The 13,390-nt window shown below is 43.7% G+C and overlaps 1 protein-coding gene across 2 annotated transcripts in view; it reads left to right on the top strand.

The window, feature by feature from the left end:
• Positions 1-13,390, top strand: part of LOC147716791 (dehydrogenase/reductase SDR family member 1-like) — a 191,429-nt gene that overhangs the window by 133,047 nt on the left and 44,992 nt on the right. For both annotated transcript variants that reach the window (XM_086923742.1, XM_086923743.1), the window contains exons 7-8: positions 6,470-6,539; positions 6,804-6,884. In XM_086923742.1, coding sequence (XP_086779868.1) covers positions 6,470-6,539; positions 6,804-6,884 — 151 coding nt within the window. The remainder of the gene's footprint in view (positions 1-6,469; positions 6,540-6,803; positions 6,885-13,390) is intronic.

The raw sequence follows: 13,390 nt of genomic DNA, 5'->3' as shown, positions 1-13,390 counted from the left end.
AATAGGGGCTTCTATGGCTTTTTTAGGAAACATCCCCATAGATGACATCTGCAAAGCTGCAACATGGTCTTTACCTCACACATTCTCAAAGCACTATTGTGTTGATGTGTTAGCAAGACAGCAAGCTGGTGTGGGCCAGGCTGTTATACGTACATTCTTTAAAACCGCTGCAACAGCTACAGGTTAGCCACCGCTTTGGGAGATTACTGCTTTCTAGTCTATGCAAAGCATGTGATCTACAGCTCACATGCCTCGAATGGAAAATGCTACTTACCCAGTATGCATCTGTTCTTGGCATGTAGAGCTGTAGATTCACATGTGCCCACCCGCCTCCCCGGGTACCTATCCCTGTTGTAGTGATATCTTACTTAGATACATACACACATGGACATCTCTATTCTACTACTCTTACTAACTCTATTATCACCCTCTGTGGGAAAACAATCTAACAATAGAGTTGATGCCCACGCGCACTATAACCGAAAGGAGGAGTCACTGACCTCGTGACTGGTAAGACTTCTTCAAAGATAAACAAAGTGCAAACATCCGGACCCAACACTAGATGGCAGGCTATGCAAAGCATGTGAATCTCCAGCTCTACATGCCAAGAACAGATGCATACTGGGTACGTAGCATTTTCCTTACTTTTTCAGTTTCGTTTGAACATGGTAAAAAAATGAAAACAAACTCACAACTACCAATTACAGAAAGGCGCAGTTTCTTCGTCTTATTGATACATGCATATGATTTGATTTATGGTTTTGTAAAGCGCGCGTATGCCCGTGGGCGTCTTGGCGCTGGAGGTACAGAAAGACTAGTACGGCGGTGAGAGGACCGGCTAACCGGAAGTGAACAGCCATGTTTTTACCGATTTCCTGAAAGAAAACAGGGAGGTGCTGTTTTTGATTGCAAGTGGGATCCGGTTCCAGTCTTTGACTGCGTTTAGCAGGAAGCTTCTTCCTCCACACGTAGCCTGTTTGAAGCAAAGGATCTGGGTCAGTTTTGCCTGGCTGGAGCGCAATTCCCTTGGTGGCTCGTATGATTTGAGACGCCTTCTCTAGAACAGCGATCCAGAACCATGAAGGGCTTTGTAGGCTAGACAGACAGATTTGAATTTGATTTTTTTTACCATGGGAAGCCAATGTAAGGTATCCAGGGGATGCAAAATGGGTTCAGACCTGGGGATGTCCAGTACCAGCCTTGCTGCTGAATTTTGCAGGCTTTGTAGTTTAGCTAGGTGCTGGGCTTTCATTCCGGCATATAGGGCATTCCCATAGTCCAACCTCAACAGGGCCAGTGTCGGGACCACAGTTTTGCGTGAGTCAATGGGGATGTAAGGCAGTAGTTTCCTGATCATTTTCAGGATGTACCACATGGTGGATACTAGTTTGTTAGTTTGGGCGTCCAGCGTCATACCCAGATTTTTCACTTTGTTGACCGGGGATGGGCAATTACTGAGATTAGCAGGCCACCATTCCGGAGGCCAGACAACATTACTTGCTCCTAGTATCATGACCTCACTTTTGTCACCATTCAGTTTCAGGCAGTTTCTCTGCATCCATTGGCTAACCTGCAGCATACAGTTTTTGAATTTATCTGCTGTATCTGAGGTGTCGTTTGTGATTGAAACCACGATTTTGGTGTCGTCTGCGTACGATACTGGAAGGAAACCGCAGGTCCTAATAATTCCTGCCAAAGGTGCTACATACAAATTAAAAAGAGTTGGGCTTAGTGATGATCCCTCTGGAACCCCACAGGGGGAGCTGAAAGGTTTGGATTTTGCTTCCCCCAGCTCAACTGTAAAGGTCCTATTGTGCAGATATGATGCCAACAGTTTTCTTGCGTCCGGATGTACGCCGGCCTTTGCAAGTCGTCCCAGGAGTGTATCATGGCTGACCGCGTCGAAGGCTGCCGAAAGATCCAACAGGATCAAGGTGGCCTTCCCTCCGGTATCCAGTACACTCCTGAGTTCTTCAACTGCCATCAGCAGGGCTGTTTCAGTACCGTGTCCCTCTCGGAAGCCGTACTGAGAGTGGTCAAGGATGTTTGTGTCTGCGAGAAATTGGACAAGTTGTTTGTTCAACAATCTCTCCAGAACCTTAGCACCGAAAGGTATCCTGGATATAGTTCCCTGGTTCTTGTGGATCTAAGTTGGGTTTCTTTAAAAGTGGTAGTACTGATGTGGATTTCCAAAGATCAGAGAAGTGACCAGAGTTCACTATATGGCCCATAAGCCTGACCAGTTGTTCACGTAGGAGCTCAGGGAATAGGTGAAGTACTTTCGGTGGACATGGGTCCACAAGAGACCCTGATTTAGTGATTATAACTGCCTGATATACCTGTTCTAAAGAAGGCGGTGAAAATTGAAACAATGGTTTTGGTTTTGTTAGGGAATTTTCTTCGCTGGGTTCGGGTTTTGCAGATGTAGGGGGCTGCATGTCAGCAGATTTAAATTACTCATATACTGAGGTCACTTTATCAATAAAAAATTGGCCTAGGATGTTACAGAAGGCAGCGCTGATAGGCGCCTGATTGTCGGTTTTTTATTTTAGATAATTTTTTGACAGTACTGAACAGTTCTTTACTAGAGTCTTTAGCCTCCTCTATTTTCTGAATAAAGTAGATGCTTTTTTCTGTAAAGATAATTTTTTTATATATGCTCAGTGAAGTTTTATATTCAGTTTTCCTCTCCTGCTCGTAATTGACTCTCCATATCCTTTCCAATTTTCTGCATTTCGTTTTTGAGCCTTGAGATACTCGGAGAACCATGGTTGGGACTGCTTTTTTTTCCTAAATGTAGCTTTTTTTAACGGTACTGCTATTCTACTGGCAGCCGTTATCCAGTTGGAGATTTGAGTGGCGCAGTTACTCTCTGGTATTAGTTCAGGAGTGGTAGATGAGAGTTGTTCTTTTAGTTTAAGGGGGTCTAGCCTCGACCAATCTAAATATGATGTCGGTCTGGGAGGTGGGGTGGGGGAGGCTGCTCCTACAATCTTTTTCAACTTTAAGGAGAAGGTTATAGCCTTGTGGTCTGACCATGGAACCGGAAGGATTTCAACTATCTCAACGTTCTTGTTGGAGGTAAAACTTCCATCGAGAGTGTGCCCTGCTTTATGGACATCCTTCTTTACTATCTGCTCCACGGCTAAATTAGTAAATGCATCTATCAGTGTGGCCGTGTCTGCATATGCACTCTTCTCTAGGTGTAGGTCAAAATAACCTAGAACTGTGAAATCTGAGCTCCTTACACTGGATTCCAGGAACGGGCTTAGTAGTTGTGTCAGAGGAGTTTTGGCTTTTGGTGGCCTGTAGATCAAAAGACCGTTAAATGTATAGTTGTACGTAATGTTAATTTGAAAGGATAGAGTTTTGTAGTCCGGATTACTGCCTTGGTATGAAGACTGAGCGTCAACTCTGTAATTCATATATATACTGCAAAACCTACATAACATATTTTCTCTCTCCATGAAAGAATGCCTCCCAATATGACAGCCCATTCCCACCAGGGTGATCCGAGCCGGACTGGCCGGACCGGGCACCGGGCAATTCATCGGTGCGCCGCACGGGTGGTGGGGGGGGGGGGGGGCGTTTTTGGTACAGGGCCGCTTCTGCAGCATAGCCGCAAAGTCAGCCCTGTAACAAAATCGGCCAAAAACCGGCCCTGGCAAAGAGCTCGGCTGCAGCCACAACCCGGGGGGGGGGGGGGTGATGAATAGAGAATACCCTATGTACCTCATGCTAGGGAGGCTTATCCTCTATTTCATCTATGTCTGCAAAACTCCCAAGACCTCTGCCCATATCTCCAGGTCTTCCATTAGTACTAAGTGGAGTTAGCAAAATGTGATAGAAAATCATCATCATGTTCAGTTCTCATCATGCTGGTGCACTCAGAGGCTTTCTTCCTTTTCGGGAATGCAATTTGAATGGGCCTTATTTTTTTTTACAAGGTATTGACCATGAGTAGCTCCATCTCTTGTTCCCTTTTAGATATATTCAGTACTTTCTTGTCACGGGAGTCCCTGGTGAAGTCTGGTTTGGTTTTAGAGATTCATTCTTTGGAGATTTCATGTTTATTGGGCCAGCACGGTCAGGCATATGTCAGAGGGCATTGACTGAGTTTCGGCTACTGGTGAATGATATTAAGGTGCCTTTGGAACCAGAATAAACAGAAGGGCCTAGCGTGGTGTTGACTTCCCTGCTTATTGAATTCAACTCAGTTTTGATACAGGCTAGATAACAGCAAAGAGAGATTGAGGAGGTGGTAGTGCTGCAAAACAATTGCCTTTGAAGAAGGTGTAGATTTTGTTGGGGCACTTTAATTTTGCTTGTTGTGTGGTGAGTGTTAGTAGGATGTATAGTAGACATGTAGGTTTTGCCATGTCCGGAGCAGATTTTCCCCAGCAGAGTAAGGATTTCATAGTGGTACAGACAGATCCTAGGTGTGGCTGTACTTCTTGACACACTTCAACGTTGTGATGATGTCGTCGGTGCATGATGAGCTGCTGCGGTAGATTCACATTTATTTTGATGCTACTGGGACACACATATTTGGCTTGTTCTTGGAGGGGTGATGGCGTACGTAAAGGTGGCTGGAGCATTGGCTGAGACAGGGAGTATTGCACTTCTGAAGTTTTTTTCTGGTGATAACCATATCCTTTGCGTGGTGGAGCTGGCTGATAGACTAGTGATGTTCAACATGAATAACTAAGTTGTGGTAGCTTTTGTAAGTGGACAAAGCGCTATGGATGTTATGGTATTGAAACGATTGCGTAGAGTTACGGTAGGTTAAATGCTTCGCAATATTGTATTCGGAGCCAGATACGTGCCAGGTGTGAACCATAACAGAGTACGCTTTGCTTCATTCACACAGGCAGAGATTTTGTCAGTTGGTTTTGGGGTAGATGCAGAGAAAACTATGATGCTGATGAAATATGGGAGTTAGGAGAATGAGAATGATTGCGCTGATGGGATACTGGTTTGCGCCCTGGACCAGAAGGTCCTATGCACAGGCGTAAAGGGAGTTTCAGGATAGTCGTGCAGTGAAGAGTAGTGTGTGCAGTAACTTGGGGTTACAAGACAGGAGGGACGATACGGTGTGTTTCTTATTGAGGGTCATCTGCCACAATCATTCACCGGTGGCTACAGCTGGCAAATTGGCAGGAGTGTTGTTTAATGCTTAATGTTGGGGGAATGACTCAGTGGAAGGGGAATTGGCGAGGAGAGTGCTAACCGGACTGGCACAGGAGACTCGTTTGGCTTGGTGAGTTTGGATACCCATCACCTTTCAGATACTGGGAGCGCTGGTGAGGGTCTTGCTGGGGTGCTGGTATTCGAATTCTGAGATGAAGCTGTTTACATTGTGCATAAAATGGATGTTTTTCTTGACTCGGAATTGTTAGGCTGTGGGGACAGGGTGTGGATTTTGAGGCATGAGACGGAGTTTGGAAAACAATTCTGGTGTTGTGGTTGAGGTGGCCATGAACTGACCACAGGCGAAGAGGATGTTGGGTCTTGCTCAAGGAGGTCCCGGGTATTGGTTTGCACCTGATAAAGGTGTGGAGGGTTTTCAATAAAGAAGGCAGCAGACTAGAGGTATGGCACTTGGCAGTGCTGAGAAAGGCAGCGAGGACCATCAGTTTGGATACAGAGCATTGTATCGCATATTTATGTGGGGTAAGGTCACGGTGCAGGCGTACCCAGCTCGTGGAAGGGGTGGGAGCTGTGGTCGGGTATCTCATGGCCTGAGATGAAAGAAAGGAGAGCAGGGTAAAGAGGTTAAGGATGGCGGGGTGGGGGGAGTATGAGTAGTTAGAAAGGGTGGGCACCTGGATAGAAGAATGAGCATTCCTGCTTGATGATGCAAGTTGTTTGTTTTGGTGAGGGGGTCTGGGTCTTAAGGTTATGGGTCGACAGGATCATGTTTGCCCTAGTGAGGTGGGGTTGAATTTTTATTTTAAGGTATTATACCGATTGTTTTCAGTCCTGCCCAATTAAAGTGCCCCTCTGCGCCACATACACGTCTGTGGTGCCGTCTCGCCTGATAGCTAAGATGGAGCTACTTAAGATCCTCTGCCCTTAGAATGGACCAGATATTCAGGGAGGAGAGTAGACCCTGCGGGAGTCTGTTTAAGATGTATGACACGTGTCCCTACGCTTCCGTGAGGCAATAGAACAAGCTGGAGTAGTGCTTATGTTTAGATTTGTGTGGTGAGGTTAGAAGTAAAAGACTCACCTTAATATTTGTATTAACGTGAAATGTGATGCATGTATTTTCAATGAGGTATATAGTTTTAGAACTGAGGAATCTGACTTCCAAAGTATTGTCTTCTTGCTTGCTGGAAGAAGTTGAGAGTGTGCATAAGTTTCAGTGGGTGACATGACACATGTACATGTCCCGAGTTGAATGATTTGCATTGGTACCTCGGACAGGAAGAACTGTCTCTGAACTCCTATGTTTGTGTTTTCTCAGCTTAGGGACATGATGGATTTCAATGAAAGTCCGGAGCTGAGCGGCAAATGCATTGTGTCCTTGGCGACAGGTAAATACCACAGAGTCAGTCCTGGGCTTGGATTTTGAGGGTTCATGAAATCATTATATATACTGTTATAGTAAGCTTTTCTGACATGCTTACTCCATTATCTTTGTCCCCACCTGCACTTAATCTGCACAACTTCTGTCTTGAGCGCTGTCATTCTCCCACGCTCTTCTAGTGTCTCAAACCCTCATATGCTGTCATTGGATGTCTCACCGCAATTCTCGATTTTGCACTAAAATGTTTAATTTCTTTACAAACTATTTTCAGATCCAAACCTCATGAAATATTCAGGGAAGGTACAAATGAACTTTGACCTCGCAAAGCGCTATGGATTTAAAGACATCAATGGTATGTGCTTCTATACAACAAGTCTGGGTATGGAGGTAAGCGGTACATACATGAATATCAATTCAGAAAAATGGCAGGGGTAGCGGCAGTGACATCACACGCCCTTTGAACCCTATGACATCACACGTCCTTCGGCCCTGATGGCATTACATGCCATTTGTCCAAGTACAGTAATTGCTAGCTCAATTAAATATTTAATAACACGAAAATGAAACTGAAACAGACAAAGAAGTCGTTAAGTTGCCACATGAACATTACACAGGGAGCTGCAGAGATGTGCTGTGCCCAGACACAACATCATACTTGACTTGCATCATGCATTAATTTCCCATGATTTTGGAAATTCACAAGATGTTTTAATGCACATCTATGTTAACCTGTCCTACCAGTGAGACATTAAGAGAGTTCTTATAGAGCACCTCAATCCTGACATGCACCAACACTACTTTAACAGTGCCAAGACATCTGCAGAACTTTTGCACTGCATCTATCTGGGTTTTCACAGTACTTTAGTTTCAAAATACTAACACCCGATGAGTTCTAGCATCAGTAGTGTGGCCCAGAGTTCCTATTTTTAGCAAATATTAGAGCTCTCACTGTGCAGCTGTAATCGAATTTTCAGTGCACCCTGGTATCAAAGTATCAAAACAAGCAGATGGCTCATATATAGCACCCCAATCCTGAATTGCACCCTACACAAATATAACAATATTGAAACAGCCACAGAGCTCTTACGGCGCATATCTGTCTTGATTTACTGTAAACTCCAGTATTAAAACACTTTTATGAAGCGCTTCAAACTCAACTTGTAGGTTGTCCAATAAGCCAGTACTGATACATTCCTAGAGCTCTCCCACAACACACTTCCACTGTGAGTGACCTGTAGTACAGAGGCTGTAATACCAGTAAATCTACTGCAAAGGTTAATGCAATGGTGGCATACAATTCTTTCTGTATGCATACGTATGCAATGAACACGCACATTTCAGCAGTAGGCGCATTAACCAAACAAGCTGTGTCACTCTTACTGCCTCCTTTCACAAGCAGGTTTCACATAAGATAGAGCTCTTGGTCCACATCTTTAACCCTCCTTATAGGTGCACAACAAGCAGTGCTTAATTTGAGTCTGTGGTTGCACGTGGGCTCCACCAGTTCTCGTTTTAGGGACCGCACTTATGTTTTAACAAACTTTTAACCAGAAAAACAGAAAATGGAAAGAAGGAAAACAACACGAAAGATGGGGAAAATATGACACGGGGAAAACGCAGGGATCACAAAGAACCTGCAGTATTGAGCTAAAGGGGCAGGGAGTGACTGGTGATAAATAAAAGAGGTATGAGGTGTAATCAAAACCATGCAGGCTTGGTAATCAGCACTCCGACCTTGGATAGTGTTATGTTCTTATTGTTGTCATTTCAAGTTTGCACAAGTGCTGCCCAGCTCGTGTCTACTTCAAATGTCACCGTGTGTGGGATGGCATCTTTTTTTAAGTTCAAGTTTGTTGAAACCAAAAAATAGCATAGAATACAAAATGTAATACACTCAATCACTGAAAAGTATATGAGATACATAAATAAAATTTGAGAAACGGAATCAATAAACACCTATATCTAAGTCATGGAAAAGGAAAACAAGGGGGGAAAAGGAAACAAAACAAAAAGGGGAAGTGGATGGCATCTTTTAAAATATCCATGGAGCATATAGGCATGGCAGGTGGCGGTTGTGATTATTCCTAATGGTACCTGTGACTTGAATGGATGTATTAAAAGACGTTTTGCAATCTTCGGAGTTCCTGCTTCCTTTCTTTTGGATTACGGTGCAGCAGGAACTTATTTCACTACAGATAGTGCCGGCCACAGGCTTCTGAGGAAAACTGTGGGCCTAGCACTTATTCTTTTTCAAATGAAGCCATGATCACTGGAGCTTTCTGAACCTTTCAATACTGGTATGTTAATGCATAGTTCAAGCGTTGCCAATGCTTAAATATTGAAACACAGATGTAATACCACTGTCTCAAAAATTCTTTCACATCTCAATTTTCACTTTCTTCTCATTTTCTCCGGTTGTCACCTTAATACTCCTCATTCGACTCTACATTTCACAGTGATCCCTTTAACACTCTTGAGCTTCTGTTTCTTCAATCACTCATCTTACTTTTTATTTACATGCTTCACTGACTCTTCTTTTCACATACTATCTATCCATTGATCCTATTAAATATGTCTCGAATAACTCACTCCCTTATACACCTACAGACCACTCACCCCTACCTGTGTCTGTTACCCCTTACTTTTCACGCGCAGGCCCTTTCTCCCATTATTTTATCTCTTGCATACTCTATCATTATCGCTTTTATCTTCCTTTGTCCCACTTGTTACTTCCTTGCTATTTCTTTAGTACTCTATCCTATTGTATTTCCTGTCTATTTTTTTCATTCTCTTTGCCTCTATATCTACAATTTTCTCGTTTACCCCCTTCTCTCTTATTAGTTTCTTCCCCTCATGTTTTTCCAATTTGCTTAACATCACCTTTTTGTTGCATGTCCTGCATTTTCTGTTTCTTTCTCCAGTAGTTCTCTCCTTGCCTTTCATTCTTTCACCCTACTCTTCTGTTTCTTTCCCCTTCGTCTTTTTCCCTATCATTCTTTATCAATCTTTCATTGATTCCTTATCTTCTACTGTTCCTTATTTTACCTCCATCTTTTTTCTTTGCCGCATCGTTCCTTCTTCTCTCATTTTAACTAGTTGTCACTCACTCCCATCTTGATGAGGTCTTTGCTGCTCTTCCTTCCCTGGTGCCTCAGCCCCGCTTGTCCGTCCCTCTGGCAGGGTGTTCAGATGTAATAGTTGAAGAGGGCCCATATAGATCACTTACAACATAATTAAAAGCGAAAGAAACAACAGAGCAGTCACCTGTTTGGAGAATACATTTGGCACAGGTAACAGCAGCATACGCTTCACTCTTGCACACACAGGTTCCTGCACAGGCAGTCACAGTGCAAATTTCATAAAAACACGAAACGAGTACAACTCTGGCAGGTGTTAGGAATTGCCTCTCGCGAATGCGTCGGTAGTGCTGTATCTATTACAGACACAGTACAGTTACAGCGGGTACAACAAGGCTGTAGCAGTGCAAGAATTTCCCACACAGAGCAATTTCAGGAGCAACACTGCGGTGTCCATCCTACAGAACACATGGCAGCATTGCAGGCTTTCCAGAGACCAGAAGACACAGGACAGGCTGCACCTACAGGTTTCCTTCACTAAGAGAAAAGGCACAGCACAGGAAACACCAGTGCCAGCTTCCCTAAGGTAGGGAAGATACAGCTTCAGTAGGTACTGTGATTGTGAAAGCCATTTTATATAGAGCTCGTATAGCCTGGAAAGCATCAGAGCCAGCCTTTCTTTCAAAGCTCAGGCACAGCATGGGAAACAGGAGAAAAGGCCTCCCTCAAATAATACACGTAGAGTAGTAGAGCAGATCTACTTCACAAAATAGGCACAGCAAAAGTATTGCAAGCCTCAGAGACAAAAGCAGCTACATGAGAGCAGCCTCATAAAATGGAACAGCACAGCAAGCAATACAGGTACAGTGCAGACAGCAGCAAAGTCTGCCTCACAAAACAGGCACAGCACAAGAGGCAGCACTGCATGCCTCTGTCAAACAAAACAGGTACAGTGGGGGAAGTAGCACAGCCTACCTCACAAAGAAGGTGGCGCAGCACAGAAAGCAATCAACATGTCAAGACTCCCTTACAAAACAGGTTCCGAGCGGAATGTACACAGTGCTGCATGCCTCCACATTAAATGGGGCACCGTCCTGGCTTTTTCTCCAGCATCATTTTGCATACTGTTATTTTAAGGGCACACTCCCAATGGTGAGAATACAACTAAGAGCACGATTCTGATGCAGGTTGGAATGCTTTCGGACTGAATCAGTTTGAAAATGGTTTCCTACCCACTCGGATCGGGGGAGTCCCACCGACAGAGTACGATGCATCCGGATACTTCCCGATACGATTTGGTTGGACTCCCATTGACTTCAATGGGAGCATATGTTCCTAACCACATCATAATTGGGCCCTCGGTCAGGAAGACACATTCCTGATCTGATTTGGAAGTAGCAAATGCTGTTAGGAGCATGGGCGTCCGCAGACATTTTTCCAGGGGGGGTGGGCAAAATGTTAACGTCATCACCATCCTCCGACATGATGTGTGCCAGGTGGGGCACAAGAAACACTGGGGCTCAGAACTGGGATAGACTCAATTAAATGCCAGGAATCCAGGACATGTGACTGACCACAAACACGGCCTGTAGGGAAAACGCTAAACTTTCTGACAAGCTGCTTTATCTCTGTCTGCTAGGTGTGCAGACTTACGGGTCCTCGATCCAACACCAATCAAGGCTGTCTTCAGCACAATTCGATTTTTTTCAGAATACTTTAAAACAGCCTATGATTAAAGCACCAGATTAAATATACTGTATGCACAGTGTATGTTAGGGATTATTTGTAGCACACATATTTACCAATATTGGCTTCTTGGTGCTAGAATTCATGATAACTTTTATCCAAAGTTAAAGCACAACGTCAAAGTTAGTAATAAAAAATGCAGCAATCACACACGCTAGTGAGTCACCAATGGGTGCTCCCTTTACTAGAATTCTCCGTGCATTGCTAAAATTTACACATATTCAATTAATTTATACAAAATAAAATGTATAGGTCCAAATGTTAGCTATATTTTTTAAAAGAAACTTAGAGTCCCTTTACGTGTAGTCAATGTCAAACTGACAACGTGCGCAAGTTTAGGGATACAATAATGGCCTACTCCCTTATGCGGAAGCCCGGCATCGTAAATGTGTGGCACATGCGGCTACCGCAGCGGCGGCACATCACAGGTCCAGGGATGCTGAGTCTTACACAGTGGTCGAAGTGGGCGGGAATAACCCAAGGATTGGATCCGTGGGTGTAGCCAGAGGTGTGGCCAGAATGCGGAGACATCCCAATTTTTAGTATTTGTTTGGCATTTCACTGCCCAGTTTAATCAACCAATGGATACACGTGATTATTTAAGGTTATAATGAGTTATTGACATTAAAATATATATATACAAAGTGGGAAATGCTTCTAATCACAGAATGTACCAAATACGATAAAATGTGGAAACACAAGCCATTTGTCTCCGAGCCATGGAGTTTCTGTCATCAGCACTTCTCCCTTTTTCCACAACAGCAGTTCAAACATGAATGGCAAAATATCCTAGTTTGCAAATGTTTTCTCTAAAATTATGGCTCTGCCATATTTGCCTCATAATGCAAGATCTTCTGCATGATCTGACCATTTAAACTAATAAACAGTTTGCAGCTCAAACATATCAAAAGTTAATATAAAATGTGACTTGTGTTGCTGCGGAGTGGATGGCCTATTGCAAAGGTTGACTGGTCACCTTTCTCACTGCTGCATTTGTATGTTACACTGGTACTAATAAGGCAAAATCTTTCCAGAGACTGTTAGTATGTGTACACACGTCAAAATAATAAAATATCTGAAAATATAGTGCATTACGCTGCAGCCTTTTTTTTAATGCATAATTTAGTCAACACTACGGCATAATGTTGTCATCCTTTGCTGCATAATTAATTCCAGTGGCCCCACAGCAGGCAGCACATGTTAAAAGTGCTTGTGAATGAAGCAGGGAGACTGTGAAGTTTGAGAACTTAGTTTGGTGTGCATGCTAATCCTGCATTGCCAATCCCTGGTGAGTTGCAGCTACTACTGCTGAAACAAGGCCAATGGAGGTACCTATGGGTGAGGCAGACTGGCCTAAAGGGCAGGGCCAGCCATAGCACTGGTGGTGTCCTGTGCATTAATGTTTGTTAGTGCCCCCAATGACCACCTCTGCCATGGATTCCCTCCCAACCACCCTTTAAATGTGCCCCCCAAGCCTCCATAACCACTCTTTCTCAGATGCATTTAAATTGATTTACAGTGCCACTCATACCATTGTAGGGTGTCAGAGCACTTTACATCATACACATTGCACAGAGACAATCAATATGTGTGTAAATCACTGTATAGAAAATGTTACATAAGACTAAGGACTACAAGGTGTAGGAGTCACATGACAACCATACTAGTAGCCCGTATAGTTTGTATGCAGCTCTTAGATGACAGTTAATAGCTCACTGTTCTAAGTTAGGATTTTAACTTATAAACTGCAAGTAACAAAAGGATCTCTCTGGCAAAAGCAGTAGCTCACTGCCCTATTTACATTATGTGCACTTTGTGATCTGCATGGCGCATGTTCTTTGCAGCCGATACATTAACCCTCTGAGCTACCTTTCCATGAGTCAAAACTTCCACTGGACAAAATTATGATCTCTCTCTAGGAAGAACATTAATCACCAGAGTCATCATGACATTTTTATTGTTGCCAAAAATTGCTGGAGGCCAGGAAGGAGGCAGCAAGCGTTTTAAAACCATAATATACTTGCAAACATGATGC

This window comes from Lissotriton vulgaris, chromosome 5 (assembly GCF_964263255.1).
Source record: "Lissotriton vulgaris chromosome 5, aLisVul1.2, whole genome shotgun sequence".
In the NCBI taxonomy this organism is placed as follows: Eukaryota; Metazoa; Chordata; class Amphibia; order Caudata; family Salamandridae; genus Lissotriton; species Lissotriton vulgaris.
Note: the sequence above shows the minus strand (reverse complement) of the source record. Positions and strands in the feature narration are given on the sequence as shown.